This window comes from Oncorhynchus tshawytscha, linkage group LG23 (assembly GCF_018296145.1).
Source record: "Oncorhynchus tshawytscha isolate Ot180627B linkage group LG23, Otsh_v2.0, whole genome shotgun sequence".
NCBI classification, from domain to species: Eukaryota; Metazoa; Chordata; class Actinopteri; order Salmoniformes; family Salmonidae; genus Oncorhynchus; species Oncorhynchus tshawytscha.
The window spans coordinates 15696536-15716812 of NC_056451.1; the positions used below are offsets into that span (position 1 = coordinate 15696536).

At 41.8% G+C, this 20277-nt stretch overlaps 1 protein-coding gene across 2 annotated transcripts in view; it reads left to right on the forward strand.

Annotated features, from left to right (window-relative positions):
• LOC112222815 (protein O-linked-mannose beta-1,4-N-acetylglucosaminyltransferase 2-like) overlaps window positions 1–18373 on the forward strand; it is a 30653-nt gene extending 12280 nt beyond the window's left edge. Inside the window, exons 2-3 of one of the 2 annotated variants that reach the window (XM_042304708.1) lie at window positions 13097–13156; window positions 13861–18373. In XM_042304708.1, the coding sequence (XP_042160642.1) occupies window positions 13935–15710 (1776 nt within the window). In that variant the 5' untranslated portion in view covers window positions 13097–13156; window positions 13861–13934 and the 3' untranslated portion in view covers window positions 15711–18373. The remainder of the gene's footprint in view (window positions 1–13096; window positions 13157–13860) is intronic. The other variant, XM_024385605.2, reaches the window with a different exon arrangement.
• The last annotated feature ends 1904 nt before the right edge of the window (window positions 18374–20277 follow it).

Genomic DNA, 20277 nt, shown 5'->3' on the forward strand with positions numbered 1-20277 from the left:
TCTTACCATTTTTTATTCATCTGTATCATTTAGAATTGAATTAAGCTATTACACAACAAGATATTTTAATATGGAAAGCATCATGGGGCGCCTCTGTACAGGGATGCAAACTAGTCATCTTTCGGCAAATTAGCCGTTTTGAATCCAAACTATGCGACCTACGTGATTCTTGTCAATCCGATGAGAAACGTTTCGGGGTAGGAAGGGCTTTGGATGACTACTGTCTGTATGCGAACGAGTGATGCGCGTTTCGAGCAATACTGATTGTATCCAAGGCTCAGCCAATCATTCACATAACAACAGAATGCAGTACACGACTGAAGAGAGAAGGGACAACCAATGTGCTAGTTACAGCATCAGTGCGCACTCTAGAAAGACAGCGGAGAGTGGAATGGCAGTTTGCCAGTTAATTTACAGCAGGGTGTCCCTGGCCTTGAACATAACGAAGAGGTAGGTGAGAAACCTGACCACGAAGATGGGGGTGAGGAAGCGTACTTCATGAGCTGTAACCCGAAAAACGACTGGCATTTGTAAAGTTAGAGGTGAGGGAGAAAGTGTGGTGGAACAAGTAATGTTAACTTTATTAAAAATGCTATCTTGCTAGATGGATCGAATTCTCCGTTAGCTGGCCAGAGAAATATTGAGCAACATTAGCCAACAAATAATTTAGTTTATGGTGTGAAAATTAACTAGCTAATAAAGTCAGACCGCTAACGTTACAACATCAGATAAGCTAACATTAGTAACCTAACCAATTCGCTATGGAATTGTAGCGACCCTCACGGACAGCTGTGTGTTATGTGTTAGGCTATTGGTTGGCTGTGTTGTATTTACCAGTATCCAGTGTTCGCGGGGTCCGACATGCCAATCGACCTGCTATCTGCCAACAACAGGAATGCCTCAAATGTTCTGATGGCGGAGTGGCGTGGAGGGAGGATTGAGCATTGGGTTTTAAGACCGGGTTTAGCCATGGTTCTGTTCCCTCTCTTACGTCTGGCCAGAAGGTCACGGTTGTTTTATAGGGTATCCATCATTTATTTGGCGTGGGCTACGGCCAAACAGTAGCCTGTGTGAAGTTGGGTTAATAAACCGTAAATTCGGAAACTCAAGCCTCTGTCTGGACCCTTGTTCCTTTATGATCTAGTCAGGTCATTACAGTATTAACTGGCGTACGACTCCTTGTGCAGAAAAGTTTGCGTGAACGCACTCAAATCCCCCTCCCTTCTATCTTGGGACTGCAAGGCCTGGCACACTTCAGAATCATTTTTTTAGCTCATGTTGACCAGTAGTGTGTGCCACAGGAAACAAAATTAGAGTATAAAGAAACAAACATTTATTTTAGAAACATTTTGTAATGTTTAAGAAAATAATGATAATTACACAACTATCACACTAACACAACATCACAGAAAGTTACGTTTGTTAACAAGCATTACATAAGAAATACAAATGTCGATTTGCATAAGATATAAAATGATAATAAATCAAATATAAAAAGACAAATAAACAAATATTGGAACGTTGCAAACGCTTGACTAAACATTTAGTCCACTTTAACTCAAGCCTAACCTAGTCCTGACAGGCTGCGCAGACATAATCCTCCAATGATGTGATGGTTTGGACTGGTGGAACCATCGTGGGCAGCGGTCACAACCAATCTGAAATTTATGATGATGAAAATTTTTAAATATTAAACATTCAATACATTTTCTTGAATTACAATTATTCAATTATCAGACACAGTGGATGATGCTACCTCTAGAAATATTACTGCTTATACAAATTCATGCTCCTAAAAATGTGCCTTTTTAGAAGTGAACAAGCAATTACCCAGTTAGTGTCTTTCTCATTATTGTCCACCTCCCCACATAAGTGGCACAATTGTCTCCGGTTATCTAGCAAAACATAATGACAAGTAGTCTATACATCTTTACATGTATTTTTCTGAGAAAACAGGGAACAAGGGAATAGTGTAGGTTTCTTGTAACATACTTATTTAAATACATGTGTTTTAGTGGCTGTCTAGTCAGAAGTTGGATCAAAAGATAACCTTGAAAGATCCATATAAATGTTTTATTTTTATCTACAATTATATTACATTTGAAATTGAACATACCTGTGTTTTGGAGAAGAGTGACTGCTATTTATTCTCTTATGACGTTAACATCTTTGTCCATATTTGAAAAGACAATCGACTCCTCCTTCAGAACACATTCATCAAACTGGGGAAAAAATGTGATGGGCATTTCAGTTTTCCTCAACAAAATTATGTTGCACTTAGAATTCTAATTCGCAAGTATACAACGACACAGCTATAATATAATTTGACAGTTCTGTTTTGCCTTTTGGTCAGTATACTTTCAGTAGGTTAATTGTACATTACTTGTACTCATACTTACTTTCAAGGCAAAGACCCCACAAGAAGTAACATCTTGTTGGCATGGGTGAGGAAGGGTACCACACGCCCATCTGGAGATATTACACCCCTTCTCTCTCAGGAATGATCTGAACATATATGTTAATAAAAGTACAGCATTTTGGAACACTTTATTGATTACAATATAGAGATGAATAACAGAGGGGAATCTGAGAATGCAGGGATTCCAGCAGGGTGTGAGTTGTAGTAGTCAAATCTGGAGCTGACAAGGGCTGGAATGTAAATGACGTGATAATCATTATCTAACATCTGAGAACGGGCAGGCATTCCCTCGGATGAAGAGCATCTCCGTCTTGCTGATTATGTGCTGTCATCCAGGTGGAAATGTCACCTGTATATCTGATGTAGGAAAAGAGATAAGTTGAGAGTCCTGTGCGTATGTATATGTACTGTGCATGTGTGTATATCTTGGTGTGTATATATATATATATATATATATATATATTGTTTCTATTATTATCATTATTGTGTTTGAGGGGCGGGCGGAGGTTGATGGGGATGGTGGAGGTGCTGGGGGTGTCCTATTGAGGGCGAAGGGACCTATTGGGGAGAGGATTCTTCATGGAGGCACATTGTCATATTTTTGTTTATTATATTATTATACATTTATACTTTAAAAAAAATTGTATTATTTTAACAGTTGACTGTGATTATGGATATGCACTCATGTTGACTTATATATTTGAACTTTTTTGCGCAGAGTACAAATTGTATTATTTTATTATTACTACTGTACCTACATTCTAAAAACTAAAACAGAAAAAGTTTAAAACAATGTAGGAAAAGCCATAAGAGGGAAAAGCATGATGGGATGGGGGATTGAGGGATGGGTAGAAAGAACAGTAGATGGCTCTGAAAACTATTATTGCTGAAATAACCACTTCCTTTTGTGACTAGAGTCTAATCATTCCTGTGGCACACATCAGAGGGCATGTTAGGTCACCAAAAAGGATTCTGAAGTGTCCTAGGCCTTGCAGTCCCATTTAATAATTAATGTATGTGTGTTATATTAAACATAGAGGAGGGAGTAAAATGTAGGCAAGAAATAAACATTTCAGAACAACTACTAGTCAAATAAGACATGGGAGAGATGACACATTTTGGCAGTGATTTATTTATAGACTAACACACTTGAAACAAATAGCCAAACTGAAAACTGCAGACATTACTAGTGCCTCCCCCGCGATCAAACCGACATAAAAAATGAAATGAAACACAGCCGAACGTGATCAGAAATCTCAACTAGCAAACAAGTCACAGTAATGAAGAATTGAGTGTGTGCGTATTCATGTGAAGGGGGGGGGGGGGCTTTTCAGCACACCGTTCCTCAAGTTATAATGCGTTAGTTGCTTACTGGACCCTGGCAAAGCTAACGAACTAACTACTATGAACTGTGAACTGTTTTCCCTCTACAATATGTGGTTAATTTTCAGAATGAGAGAATTAGGTGAAAATGAGGCGTTGCTTGTTAAACAAGTGGATTCAGAGATCAAGTGTAGCTGGGCCTGGCTTAAACTGGATGCCTCTATAGAGGTGAAAGGAACACCACACACTTTCCCTCTTTCTCACTTCGTCAATACAGTGGATAAAAAGGGTGACTCTCTGCCTGAAAGAGCTCAATTATGCCAACAAAGGGCATTATGCTCTGCTGGCATATTGTAGAACAGATGTCCACAGGCAGAAAGTGTAAAATGTAATAATGTGCAGTGTAGCCCAAAGATATTGCTTTTGTTGCGATGAACTTGACAGTAACGTGGTGTGTGAGTGAGGGGGATTGTTATTTGTTTTACTCAGTGAACATTATCTTTGCACACATGTAGCCTTGTGCACTTGATCGATCTCTACTATAGTGGGCAATTATTTTGAGCAAAAATAGAATGCCTGTTTGTTTCATTCTAGTTCTACTTTAATATGTTTTCCCAAGTGCAATATTTAGATGTGTGTGGTCACAAGCCTTCTATTATAAAGGCTGTCATGGCTAACTGCAATATTAGTGTATTGTTTTTTTTTCTCGAGACTTGAGTGTCATTGCAGTAAAGTCTAGGCAGCAAATAACATTGGATTGCTTTCTTTACATTTTTTTTGTTGTGAGTTAGGTTCACATTAACCACTTTTTATTTTACACACACAGAATGAGCACGTAGGTCATATTCTTTTGTTGTTTAATTAGTTAAAATCTGCATTTCCCCCTCGCAGTGTAAAAAAAAAGAAGCCTTTTATGGCCCTCACCGGATTGCATCCCTGCTCTGTAGAGAGAACACTGGAGAGCTGAGCAGTGGAGTTTGATTCACATTTTCGCTCACAAAAATGTTCAATCTCAAGCCTGAAACCTCAACGGCTCGGTGCAGTGTTAGCTGAAGATGGTGCCATGGAATTGCCTGCTAATTTATCACAGAGGCAGGCTGACCTTTGGAATGCCCTTCAGTACTTGGCACAGTGGAATTGCAATAGGCCCTGCATGCATCCCTGTGGGCTGCCTGTGTGCATCGAGGAGAATTAACACTCACCACTGGCACTGGCACCATTGCCCTTGTCCTCATGGATTGGAGGGAAATGCTGCCTTAGGTCTTCATGCTGTGACATTTAAGCAGCAGAAAAATGCATTGAGCACTATTAACCTGTTAGTAAAATGAAGTGGTATTGTCTGAATGGCATACCAACTTGTAGGAATTCGTTAAATGGGTAGGCTAAAAGGGAAAGCCGAGGGGTTTGTGCTATCTACCTATACATGTACATTTAAAATCTTAGAAGTAATTTCTGGACCTAAATCCCATGTAGGGGGCTTGGTCAAACTTCAGAAGAACCATGTCGGTAAATTAATTTGTTTAGGGACAGCCAGAGGTCACTTCCCAAATGGCACCCCATTCCCTTTGTAGTGCACTACTTCTGATCAGGTCACTCCTGATGACACCCAGGTCATGAAGCCTATAGGTCCAATTGTCAAGGTCACCAGCGGTGTCTAATTATGGGCTTTAGCCCCCTGTCAGTACAATATGGATCAGTGGGCAAAGGTGAGTTAACCAAACCTGTCTCCTCTGCCAATGCCCTTGGCGAATGGCGATCCAAGTCAAACATTTGGGGAGAGGAGAAAAAAGGAGGCCCGGGTATGGATGACAAATGAACGATGGGATTCACTCAGTTTAACTTCAAATGTAGTGCAGTTCACATATGAGTATCATGAGTACCAATACGTCTGCATTGCTATCATATTGTATCTATAGATGGAGATAAGGGCTTCCCCAAGACTTTTCTCACCTGAATTAGTATCATGCTCTTTTGGTAAACCAAATCTCAAGTCGTAATGAAAACAAGTGGAAAAAGCTCTTGTGTAACTGATCTTTTTCCTGTAACTTAGCTAAAACTGCAGGGTATTACCACAACGACTGAGCCTACTACTACCACTGACATATTGTAGCCTAGGTATTTGGATGTCAAAATAGCCTGAGGACTTTTTAGCCTGTCTCTATTGCAGCATATGAGCGCAGATATGGAATGAGAGCAGCAAGAGCGAGAGTGAAAGAGAGAGCAGGGAGGGAGAGATGGAGCCATTATGTCTTTGTTCAATCTGGCTTCTTCCTCCAGGGCCTTTGGCTTGGCTGGCTGTTGGAGGAGAGAGAGTCCGGGGCTTTAGGAGAGTGTAAGGCTGGCTGTGTCCAATGGGCCCTGGTCAAAAGTATTGCACTAAATAGAAAATAGGGTGCCATTTGGGATTTAGACAGTCAGGCCGGAGATACTGGAGTTCATTATGAGCTCAGTCTGGAGAGGAGAGAGACCGGAAGACCGTGGGGGGATGGCTACTCTCTGGGGATGCTAGTGGCAAAGGAGGATTCTCAAGGAGTTTTTAGGATAGAGCGATTTGATCCAAGGAAAAAATGAAGAAATCAGAGGTGCATGTGTGTCTGTGCAAATATGTTTTGGAAGTGGCAATGACCGTTCATTATGTTTGATATCTGCTGTATGAATCTTGTGCTCCATAATGTCTGCTGTTCAAAGCATTAGAGACATTGAGGTAGGGCTAAAGTTATTTTACTTAACCTGGGATTGAAGGACAGATGGGCTTGGCTGCAAGGTAGGCTTGGGGGGTATCCAGATTGTCCTACCTTCAAACCAACCTTGTGCCATCCTGGGATATTCGGTAATACCTGCACCGGACACAAGGGGCGCTGTTTTCAAACCCCGCTTAGCCTCTAATCCCAAGGTTAGCAATGCTAACAAATACATAGAAAATACCATAGAGATTGCTAGTCAAATGCAAACTAGCGCATGCAATTATTTGATATAGTCTCTGATAAACTGTTTGCAGGACAGATATCACAGCTCATAAAGTTTATAAAAGTAACAAACAAAATGCTACTCACAGTTTTCTGCATGCACAAAATGAATATTAGACCGCATGGTAGGTTTATTTATCAAAATAGTTTAACCTGCTTTTTTGTAATAATCACTGATCTGGCTTTCAAAGCTAAATATGAAAATGCCCTTTTTGTTACAAATTTAACCAGAATAATGTACAATGCACATCCACTAATAATAACCAATTTCCGGTAGCAGGCATTATAGAAAATTAATACTGGTTTCATAAATCTCTCAAGCACAAGCCTACGTGCTAGTGAATCTTTATATTTAAAGTCAGCCAACTTGGATCTACAGTGCATTCAGAAAGTATTCAGACCCCTTGATCTTTTCCACATTTTGTTACGTTACCGCCTTATTCCAAAATGTATTTAAAAATAAATAATTCCTCATTAACCTACACACAATAATACCCCATAATGACATGGGAAAAAATGTTTTTTTTTTAGAAATAAAATAAACTGAAATATGACATTTCCATACACTATCGTTCAAAGTTTGGGGTCACTTAGAAACATCCTTGTTTTTGAAAGAAAAGCTAGACATTTTATCCATTAAAATAACTTAAAATTGATCAGAAATACAGTGTAGACATTGTTAATGTTGTAAATGACTATTGTAGCTGGAAACGGCAGATTTTTTATTTTTTTGTAAAGGAATACCTACAGTTGACGTCGAAAGTTTACATACACTTAGGTTGGAGTCATTAAAACTCCTTTTTCAACCACTCCACAAATTTCTTGTTAACAAACTATAGTTTTGGCAAGTCGGTTAGGACATCTACTTTGTGCATGACACAAGTCATTTTTCCAACAATTGTTTACAGACAGATTATTTCACTTAATTCGATGTATAACAATTCCAGTGGGTCAGAAGTAGAGGTCGACCAATTAATCGGAATGGCCAATGAATTAGAGCCGATTTCAGGTTTTCATAACAATCGGTAATCGGCATTTTTGGACACCGATTGTGGACTTTTTTTTTTTTACCATAACCTATTTAGGCAAGTCAGTTAAGAACACATTCTTATTTTCAATGGCTGCCTAGGAACGGTGGGTTAACTGCCTTGTTCAGGGGCAGAACGACAGATTTTTACCTTGTCGGCTCGGGGAATCGATCTTGCAACCTTCCGGTTACTAGTCCAATGCTCTAACCACCTGCCTTACATTGCACTCCACGAGGAGCCTGCGTGACAGGCTGACTACCTGTTACGCGAGTGCAGCAAGAAGCCAAGGTAAGTTGCTAGGTAGCATTAAACTTATCTAATAAAAATAATCAACCTTAACAGAATCACAAATTAACTACACATGGTTGATATTACTAGTTTATCTAGCTTGTCCTGCGTTGCATATAATCGATGCGGTGCCTGTTAATTTATCATCGAATCACAGCCTACTTCTCCAAACAGGTGATGATTTAACCAGCGCATTTGCGAAAAAGCACTGTCGTTGCACCAATGTGTACCTAATCATAAACATCAATGCCTTTCTTTAAAATCAATACACAAGTATATATTTTTAAACCTGCATATTTAGTTATATTTAGTTGCCTGCTAACATGACTTTCGTTTTACCTAGGGAAATTGTGTCACTTCTCTAGCGTTCCGTGCAAGATGTCAGGGTATATGCAGCAGTTTGGGCTGCCAGGCTCGTTGTGAACTGTGTGAAGTCCATTTATTCCTAACAAGGACCGTAATTAATTTGCCAGAATTTTACATAATTATGACATAACATTGAAGGTTGTACAATGTAACAGCAATATTTAGACTTAGGGATGCCACCGGTTAGATAAAATACGCAATGGTTCTGTATTTCACTGAAAGAATAAACGTTTTGTTTTTCGAAATTATAGTTTCCGGATATGACCATATTAATAACCAAAGACTCGTATTTCTGTGTTTATTATATTATAATTAAGTCTATGATTTGATAGAGCCGTCTGACTGAGTGGTGGTAGGCAGCAGCAGGCTCGTAAGCATTCATTCAAACAGCACTTTCGTGCGTTTGCCAGCAGCTCTTCGTTGTGCGTCAAGCATTGAGCTGTTTATGACTTCAAGCCTATCAACTCCCGAGATTAGGCTGGTGTAACTGATGTGAAATGGCTAGCTAGTTAGAGCTAATAGCGCTTCGATCCGTGACGGCACTCGCTCTGAGACCTTGAAGTAGTTGTTCCCCTTGCTCAGCAAGGGCCGCAGCATTTGTGGAGCAATGGATAACGATGCTTGGAGGGTGGCTGTTTTCGTTGTGTTCCTGGTTCGAGCTCAGCTGGGGGCGAGGAGAGGGACGGAAGATATACTGTTATACTGGCAATACGAAAGTGCCTATAAGCACATCCAATAGTCAAAGGTATATGAAATACAAACGGTATAGAGATAAATAGTCCTATAATTCCTATAATAACTACAACCTAAAACTTCTTACCTGGGAATATTGAAGACTCGTGTTAAATGGAACCACCAGCTTTCATATGTTCTCATGTTCTGAGCAAGGAACTTAAACGTTAGCTTTTTTTTTTACATGGCACATATTGCACATTTACTTTCTTCTCCAACACTTTGTTTTTGCATTATTTAAACCAAATTTAACATGTTTCATTATTTATTTGAGGCTAAATTTATTTTATTGATGTATTATATGAAGTTAAAATAAGTGTTCATTCAGTATTGTTGTAATTGTCATTATTATAAATAAATACATTTTTAAAAATTGGCCGATTAATCGGTATTGGCTTTTTTGGTCCTCCAATAATCGGTATCGGCGTTTAAAAATCATTATCGGTCGACCTCTAGTCAGAAGTTTACATGCACTAAGTTGACTGTGCCTTGAAACAGCTTGGAAAATTCCAGAAAATTATGTCATGGCTTTAGAAGCTTCTGATAGGCTAATTGACATCATTTGAGTCAATTGGAGGTGTACCTATGGATGTATTTCAAGGCCTACCTTCAAACTCAGTGCTTCTTTGCTTGACATCATGGGAAAATCAAAATAAATCAGCCAAGACCTCAGAAAAAATATTGTTGACCTCCACAAGTCTGGTTCATCCTTGGGAGCAATTTCCAAACTCCTGAAAATACCACGTTCATCTGTACAAACAATAGTACGCAAGTATAAACACCATGGGACCACGCAGCCATCATACCGCTCAGGAAGGAGACACGTTCTGTCTCCTAGAGATTAACGTACTTTGTTGTGAAAAGTGCAAATCAATCCCAGAATAACAGCAAAGGACCTTGTGAAGATGCTGGAGGAAACAGGTACAAAAGTATCTATATCCACAGTAAAACGAGTCCTATGTCGACCGAATCTGAAAGGCCGCTCAGCAAGGAAGAAGCCACTGCTCCAAAACCAGCATCAAAAATCCAGACTACGGTTTGCAACTGCACATTGGGACAAAGATCGTACTTTTTGGAGAAATGTCCTCTGGTATGATGAAACAAAAATAGAACTGTTTGGCCATAATGACCATCGTTATGTTTGGAGGATAACACCATCCCAACCGTGAAGCACGGGGGTGGCATCATCATGTTGTGGGGGTGCTTTACTGCAGGAGGGACTGGTGCACTTCACAAAATAGATAGTTTTCCTCCCTCATGATGCTATGTGGATATATTGAAGCAACATCTCGAGACATCGGTCAGGAAGTTAAAGCTTGGTCACAAATGGGTCTTCCAAATGGACAATGACCCCAAGCATACTTCCAAATTTGTGGCAAAATGGCTTAAGGACAACAGTCAAGGTATTGGAGTGGCCATCACAAAGCCCTGAATTTGTGGGCAGAACTGAAAAAGTGTGTGCGAGCAAGGAGGCCTACATCCTGATTCAGTTACACCATTCTGTCAGGAGGAATGGGCCAAAATTCACCCAACTTATTGTGGGAAGCTTGTGGAAGGCTACCCGAAACGTTTGACCCAAGTTAAATAATTTAAAGACAATGCTACCAAATACTAATTGAGTGTATGTAAACTTCTGAACCACTGGGAATGTGATGAAAGAAATAAAAGATTAAATAAATAATTCTCTCTACTATTTTTCGGACATTTCACATTCTTAAAATAAAGTGGTCATCCTAACTGACATAAGACAGGGGATTTTTTACTAGGATTCAATTGTGAAAAACTGAGTTTTAATGTATTTGGCTAAGGTGTATTTAAATTTCGGACTTCAACTGTACATAGGCGTACAGAGGTCCATTATCAGCAACCATCACTCCAATGGCACATTGTGTTAGCTAATCCAAGTGTATCATTTTAAAAAGCTAATTGAGCATTAGAAAACCCTTTTGCAATTGATAGCACAGCTAAAAACTTTTGTCCTGATTAAAGCAGCAATAAAACTGTCCTCCTTTAGACTAGTTGAGTACCTGGAGCATCAGCATTTGTGGGTTCGATTACAGGCTCAAAATGGCCAGAAACAAAGCATTTTCTTCTGAAACTCGTCAGTCTATTCTTGTTTTGAGAAATGAAGGCTACTCCATGCGAGAAATTGCCAAGAAACTTGTGGCGAAATCTGCTCGGAGCCTTCACCGTGCGCTGCCACTTTAAGAGCGCATGAGCAGTAAGGAAGGAGGAAATAAAGAGAGCTCTTTGGGGAGGGGCTCTTGGGTGGCGCGACAGTTTGATTGTGTGTGCTGTGCTGCAGAAGTTTTGTTTGTTTTCAGCGTGTGTAGTTTATAAAGTATTTAACTCAATCATCGGTGTGATCGCTCTAGATCGTGGTTGTTTTTGTTTGGGACCGCGCCCGTTATGGATCGCATTGATTAGTAGCAACATTGTTGCGAAGCTTTAACATACAAACCATCGGACAGTCAGACAGTACACCAGCACGCCTGAAGATCACAGCTAAGATTTCTCTTTCTCTTCCCTCTCGTTCCAGTCCTTTACCCTGCAACAGACTCTATTTTTCCAATGCACTTCCCATTGAAGTTCATTAGAGCTGGACTATTATTGCCCTGCCAGAAGTATTTGGATGGACATTTTAGTTGAAAGGGAGGTTGCTTGCAAGTTGTATATTGTGTGAACTGTATTGAGGTGGGGTGTACTAATGACATGTGGCCGAGAAGACTGTGGACATTTTAAGGCCTTTGTTGTGTCGATGAACACCCCCCACATTCATACCCTCTGCACTCATCCACTAGAAAATAATACAGATTATTGCAAATCCTCTGATGACTGGGTTCGTTCTTGTATGAAGTTGCTGTGAAATTGCTCTGCCATTATTAGTATTATTGTATGAGGTATCCTTGTTGGGGTTACCCCGGTGCTGTGATGTGTGTATTCTATTTTCTCTCCACTGGCTATCTGGTAAACAGGCTACACTCTAGGCAGTCTCTTCTGCTGATGTGTGTGGGTCTGGTAGTGGTACTCTCTCTATTCTACTCTTTTCCTTTCGGCATGGTTAATACCTGCCTGGCGCCCGAACAAAATCTTTCTTTACCCCTCTCTAATAAATACCGCTACAAACTGAAGATCTCGTACTACTCCCTCCACAGAACAGCGCAAACTGGCTCTAACCAGAATAGAAAGAGTGGGAGGCCCCGGTGCACAACTGAGCAAGAAGACAAGTACACTAGAGTGTCTAGTTTGAGATACAGACGCCTCAAGTCCTCAACTGGCAGGTAGTACCCGCAAAACACCAGTCTCAACGTCAACAGTGAAGAGACGACTCCGGGATGCTGGCCTTCTAGGCAGAGTCCTGTGGCTATTACCAAATACTCTGGAATACGGCATATACAGTATACCGACCAAGTCTACTGCAGACCGTCTGGCTCCAGGGAGAGGAATGAAGTGTATTTAGTGTCTGCAGCCCAAAGTTGAAGGTTAGGGAGATAGTGTAGTCATTGGCATCTACGGACTAACTCTCTTGACTCTTCTTTTTGAGGATTGCTAAGTTATGGTGATCTAAAGCAGTGAACACCCTCAACTTTTTAATACTGGAATAATTCTATTATTTTAATCTCAACCGCTATTATGGAAAGTGATATTTATAGTATCTCAGGCAGAGGCTAGCCTATAGAAACATTTGTTCTTGTAGCAGTTAACCTTTAGATGACTATTTACCCCCATAGTCTGGATGCAATTGCTTGGGATCCCAAATGGCAATGTATTCCCAAGATAGTGCACTACTTTTTATTGCAGCCCTATAGATCCTGGACTGATCAAAAGTAGTGCACTATATAGGGAATCGCATTTAGGATGCAGATGGTCTGTCTCACCACATGACTCACTTGTTCTCTCAATATGCAGATTAGTGTAGTTTTAAGAGTAACTTTTCTTTTCCCCTTTCTCTCCTCACAATGTCATTCATCAAGACATAACCAGGAGGGGAGTGTGATTTGAGATTCCTGGAAAGCCTGTGCTTATCCACCAAGGTAAACAAAGGATATGTCTCAAATGGCACACTTTTCCCTAGCCTATACAGTGCACTACTTTTGATCAGAGCCATATGAGTCCTGGTCAAAAGTAGTGCACTTAAAATGAATACTTTGAGGTTTTGGCAATGAGGCCCTTTGTCTACTTCCCCAGAGTCAGATGAACTTGTGGATAGCATTTGCATGTCTCTGTGTCCAGTATGAAGGAAGTTAAGAGGTAGTATTGCGAGCCTATGTTAACTAGTGTTGTTAGTTCCCATAGACTTCCAGTCATTGCCTTAACGCTAGATAGCCATTGAGCTAACGCTAGTGAGAAACTTCCTTCAAACTGCACGCAGAGACACAAAAATGGTATCCACGAGTTCATCTGACTCTGGCGAAGTAGGTAAAGGGCTTTATTGGCAAAATCCCGGAGTATCCATTTATTTGGGACACAGACAAATGCTTCTCCAAGGGAAAGGGGCTCTGAGCCATGCTTTGATCCCTAAAATTGAAATTGTTCTACCGGTATGTAGACCTTCATCAATAGCACTGTAAATAATAGGCTTGCGCTTTGTTTGATATTATTTATATGATTACTTTGAGTTTGAATGTAATTTGAATTTGGAAAGTCTGAAATATTATGTTCAGTTGGAAACACAATATCAGTAATCTGCTAAAAATAATCTCCCTCCCTCCCCCCCCCCCCTCTCTCTCCTCTCCAGGTGTATCGGCGCCTGGCTAGCGGGAGTCGAAGCATGCGTGTGAGGTCAGAGATCAAATTGGACGTGGAGCTGTGATGCGTGCGGCGAGCTGCAGGATGAACGTGGCGGCGATACTGAACGGTCTGCTGGTGTCGGTGGTGGCAGCACTGCTCTGGAAGTACGTGAGGCTAAGCGAGCACGCTGCAGTACTGGAGGAGGAGCTGCAGCTGACCCGCCAGTCCCAGGAGTTGTCCCAGGCCCGGATAGACTACCACGCCGCTCTGCTGGCACTCCAGGAGTATGGCACCCGTATGGTCTGCACCGGCAAGATGCACACTGATCGCATCTGCCGCTTCGACTACCTGTGCTACTGCACCGAGGCCGAAGAGTTTGTCTTCTTCCACAGCAACTCCTCCTTCATGCTGCCCAACCTGGGGCCCCGGCGATTCCAGCCAGCCCTGCTGGACCTGTCCTCTGTAGAGGATCACAACACCCAGTACTTCAACTTCCTGGAGCTGCCCGCAGCTGCCCTCAAGTTCATGCCCAAGCCTGTGTTCATCCCTGACGTCACCCTCATCCTCAACCGGTTCAATCCGGATAATCTGATGCACGTGTTCCACGATGACCTGCTTCCCATCTTCTACACCATGCAGCAGTACTCAGACCTGGGCGATGAGGCCCGCCTGGTCTTCATGGAGGGCTGGGGTGAGGGCGCACACTTTGACCTCTACCGCCTGCTGAGCAGCAAGCAGCCACTTCTCAAAGAACAGCTGAGGAACTTTGGCAAACTTATGTGCTTCACAAAGTCCTACGTGGGCTTGTCCAAGATGACCACATGGTACCAGTATGGCTTTGTCCAGCCACAGGGTCCCAAAGCCAACATCCTGGTCTCTGGGAACGAGATCCGGCAGTTTGCCTCATCGCTGATGGAGAAGCTCAATATCACCACGCGAGGAGGAGAGGAGAGCGCAGCGGAGGAAAAGGACGAGTACATCGTAGTGTTCAGTCGCTCCATCAACAGACTCATCCTGAATGAAGCGGAGCTGATCCTGGCGTTAGCGCAGGAGTTCCAGATGAGAGCGGTGATGGTGTCTCTGGAGGAGCAGACCTTCCCCAGTATCATCAAGGTCATCAGCGGGGCCTCCATATTGGTCAGCATGCACGGGGCCCAGCTGGTCTCTTCTCTCTTCCTCTCCCGGGGGGCCGTCGTAGTGGAGCTCTTCCCCTATGCGGTCAACCCAGAGCAGTACACCCCTTACAAAACCCTGGCCTCTCTACCAGGCATGGACCTGCAGTATGTGGCCTGGAGGAACATGGTGGAGGAGAACTCTGTGGCCTACCCAGAGAGGCCCTGGGAGCAGGGAGGTATAGCCCACCTGGATAAGGAAGACCAGGAGCACATCCTGGCCAGTAAGGAAGTGCCCAGACACCTGTGTTGTCGCAACCCAGAGTGGCTCTATCGCATCTACCAGGACACCATAGTGGACATCCCTTCTTTACTAGAGGCTCTCAGAGCGACAGTGAAAACCAGGCCCAACCTGAAGAAGGCCAAGCCTGCCAGCACGGTCCACCCAGGCCAGGTCAGAGAGCCCCAGTGCCAGACGTCGGTCCAGGCCACCAACGAGGCCATGCTGACTGTGTCGTGGCAAATCCCCTGGAACCTCAAGTACCTGAAAGTCAGGGAGGTGAAGTACGAAGTGTGGATCCAGGAGCAAGGAGAGAACACATACATGCCTTATATTCTCCCCCACCAGAACTATACCTTCTCTGAAAACATCAAACCCTTTACGACGTACCTGGTGTGGGTGCGCTGCATCTTTAACAAAAACCTCCTGGGGCCCTTTGCAGATGTACTCATGTGCAGGACATAATTTGAGTTGATATTTACAGTTTCAAGAATGTGACTGCTTGTTCCAGATGATCAGATGTTGGGGCTTTGGATTATTGAAGGTGATGCTAGAAAGGTTCTGTATAATTTCAGCCAGTAGTTTTGAAAGTAGCGCTCACGAGACAAAATGGGTCCCGGAAAATGGTGCACAATTGTATACGACGTCATTCATTTTGCATGACATGTTACGTCGTGCACGATAAATGTATGTTTCCTGCAATTCGTATGATATGTTATGAATTTGCAAGTGCTTTAAGATCCCGTTCAATCTCTTTTTAAAAGGAACTTCTGTGATTGAGGATTGTCTCCGATTTGAGGATAGTTGATATGATGTAATCTGTATCTAGGATGAGAGACTGTGCTGTTTGATGAGACAACCATGTCCTCACAGAGAGTGAAATGCAGTAGAAATTCAATGGCATTTAGCATGGGACGAGGGAATACATGAGTCACGATTTAAGGATGCATTGTCTGTACCTGCAGAAAGTGCTATACAACATGTATTTTGGAGATATAGGAATTTCTTTAATATACTTATTTATGAGCAAAAATGTATAGTATAAATTCATGTGTTTTTTTTATTAGTCTTAAACACTGAACCTACCTATCTATCTATCTATACCTGTACTTATTTGAGTGTGTAATGTCGGTTTTCAGCAAAGCCCAGGTGGGACTTTAGGATGACTTGGTCTTGGTTTCATACTTGATTGGTTTGTGATTTGTTATACAGTTATCTGATAAATCACACCTTTGTGGCTTAGCCTACCCTCCTGCACAAAGTTGTAGCTTTGTCACGTTGCCTTTCTAATTGGCAATTTACATAATTGCAGAATGTTGCCAAAACCTTAAAGGGATACTGTGAGATTCTGGCAATTGTCTACTTACCCAGAGTCAAATGAACTTGTGGGTACCATATTTATGCCTCTGCGTGCAGTATGAAGGAAGTTAGGATTGGCTCGCGAAATTACTTCTAACTAGCATTAGCACAATGACTGGAAGTCTATGGGCATCTGCTAGCTGGGTATCTGCTTCAGGCCTGGGAAATTCCAGTCCTCGGGGACCTGATTGGTGTCACTTTTCCCCGATCCCTAGCAAACACACCTGATTTAAACTAATTGCGTTTTTAACTGGAGCTCATGATTAGTTAACTATTGGTGTCAGGTGTGTTAGCTGGGGCAAAAGTGTGACACCAATCAGGCCCCCGAGGACTGGAGTTGCCCAGACCTGCTTGCTGCAGGTACCCATACACTTCTAGTCATTGTGCTAACACTAGTGGCGCTTGCAACTTCCTTCAAACCACACGCAGAGACATAAAAAGGGTATCTATGAGATCATCTGACCCTGAGGAAGTAGATAAAGGGCTTCATTGCCAAAATCCCAAAGTATTCCTTTAAGAGAAACCAAAGTGAATTTGAAAATATGGTCACCAGTCTACAGTACCATTTAAGTATGTGTTATTAGATGTGATTTGGATTATCTTGTGCTTCATTGAGGCTTTAATATTTGCCATTTACCGTTTTGAACTATTGTGGCCCATGGATAATAAATTCTTCCCCTTCTAGATTATTTGAGATATTAATTCAAGGCAGATAACATTTTCAAAGAGTGTGTCCAGGAAAATATGTTGCCAGTTTTCTAAAGATGCTGATTAAAACATGCATTATTCATTCAAATGTAGCAGTCTTTTAAGAACAGGGTTCCTCTAAATGAAAATTAAGAGATTCTATTATCATGTATTTATGTGAAAGGTTCTGTTGCTGTGCGGTCACTAGATATGCGAGGGGTAGTTCTATTTCTTTCAGAAAAACTGGAGTTTCTTCAATCAGTTTCTTTGTCATTGCCCTGTGTGTCAAATGATAAATACAAAAAGGTTCATATCACTTCAGTGTCCCCATTACAGCAATTCTGAGTTCAATTGTCCTATTTTTTTGTTATTCAGTCCACACAGTTGCAGAAAATGATCAGAATTTCTTACTTACTATTAATGGGTACCATTTCTGATTGTGATCATTTACATTTTGCGCAGGTTATATGCATGCATGAACTTGACTATAATTAGCCTGTTATGCTTTTAATTTGAAAGGGTGGTAATGACTGCTCTGCCCCAAATCAAGCTGGAGGAATAACCCATTCTATGGCTCATCAGTGCTGCTAACCATGCGTGATGCAGGGTTTGTATCCCAAATGGCACCCTCTTCCCTTTATAGTGTACTACTTTTGACCAAGACCTATAAAGGTGACCAGAGCCTAAAAATAGGGCTGATTTTGGGAGGTCTATATGATAGTGTGCAATGCTGCCTGTTACTTTGCATTGCCTTGTGGTGTGCAAAACTAAAGTAATGACTAGCTTCCCAGTATGTACCAAGCCCCCAGAGTAAGAGTGCTGATGTAGGATCAGGTCTTGCTGCAGCCCTCCTGTCCTACTAAGCGTATATACATTGCCTTCAGAAAGTATTTACACCCTTTGACTTTTTCCACATTTTGTTGTTACAAAGTGGGATTAAAATGGTTGAAACAATGTACAATTAAATTCATTTACAAATAATCTGTAATGTCATGTGGAAGAAAAATACTAACATTTGTAAAAAAACAAAACACTAATACAGTATATCTTTATTACGTAAGTATTCAACCCACTTAGTCAACACATGTTAGAATCACCTTTGCCAGCGATTACAGCTGGGAGTCTTTCTGGGTAAGTCTCTAACAGCTTTTCACACCTGGATTGTGCAACATTTGCCCTTTATTCTTTTCAAAATTCTTCAAGCTCGGTCAAATTGGTTGTTGATCATTGCTAGCAAACTATTTTCAGGTCATGCCATAGATTTTCAAGCAGATTTAAGTCAAAACTGTAACTCAGCTACTCAGGAACATTCACTGTCTAACTCCAGTGTACAGTCGTGGCCAAAAGTTTTGAGAATGACACAAAAATTAATTTCCACAAAGTTTGCTGCTTCAGTGTCTTTAGATATTTTTTTCAGATGTTACTATGGAATACTGAAGTATAATTACAAGCATTTCATAAGTGTCGAAGGCTTTTATTGATAATTACTTGAAGTTGATGCAAAGAGTCAATATTTGCAGTGTTGACCCTTCTTTTTCAAGACCTCTGCAATCCGCCCTGGCATGCTGTCAATTAACTTCTGGGCCACATCCTGACTGATGTCAGCCCATTCTTGCATAATCAGTGCTTGGAGTTGTCAGAATTGGTGGGTTTTTGTTTGTCTACCCGCCTCTTGAGGATTGACCACAAGTTCTCAATGGGATTAAGGTCTGGGGAGTTTCCTGGCCATGGACCCAAAATATTGATGTTTTGTTCCCTGAGGCACTTGGTTATCACTTTTGCCTAATGGCAAGGTGCTCCAACATGCTGGAAAAGGCATTGTTCGTTACCAAACTGTTCCTGGATGGTTGGGAGAAGTTGCTCTTGTAGGATGTGTTGGTACCATTCTTTATTTATAAAATTGTGAGTGAGCCCACTCCCTTGGCTGAGAAGCAACCCCACACATGTATGGTCTTAGGATGCTTTATTGTTGACACAGGACTGATGGTAGCGCTCACCTTGTCTTCTCCGGACAAGCTTTTTTCCGGATGCCCCAAACAATTGGAAAGGAGAAAATGACTTTACCCCAGTCCTCCGCAGTCCAATCCCTGTAACTTTTGCAGAATATCAGTCTGTCCCTGATGTTTTTCCTGGAGAGATGTGGCTTCTTTGCTGCCCTTCTTGACACCAGTCCATCCTCCAAAAGTCTTTACCTCACTGTGCGTGCAGATGCACTCACACCTGCCTGCTGCCATTCCTGAGCAAGCTCTGTACTGGTGGTACCCCAATCCCACAGCTGAATCAACTTTAGGAGACGGTCCTGGTGCTTGCTGGACTTTTTTGGGCACCCTGAAGACTTCTTCACAACAATTGAACCGCTCTCCCTGAAGTTCTTGATGATCTGACAAATGGTTGATTTAGGTGCAATCTTACTGGCAGCGGTATCCTTGCCTGTGAAGCCCTTTTTGTGCAAAGCAATGATGATGGCATGTGTTTCCTTGCAGGTAACCATGGTTGACAGAGGAAGAACAATGATTCCAAGCACCACCCTCCTTTTGAAGCTTCCAGTCTGTTATTCGAACTCAATCAGCATGACAGAGTGATCTCCAGCCTTGTCCTCGTCAACACTCACACCTGTGTTAATGAGAGAATCACTGACATGATGTCAGCTAGTCCTTTTGTGGCAGGGTTGAAATGCAGTGGACATGTTTTTGGGGGATTCAGTTCATTTGCATGGCAAAAAGGGACTTTGCAATTAATTGCAATTCATCTGATAACTCTTCCTAACATTCTGGAGTATATGTAAATTGCCATCATACAAACTGAGGTAGCAGACTTTGTGAAAATTAATATTTGTTATTCTCAAAACTTTTGGCCACGACTGTAGATTTGGACTTGTGTTTTAGGTTATTGTCCAGCTGAAATGTGAATTAATCTTCCAGTGTCTGGTGGAAAGTAGACTGAACCAGGTTTTCCTCTAGAATTTTGCCTGTGCCTAGCTCCATTC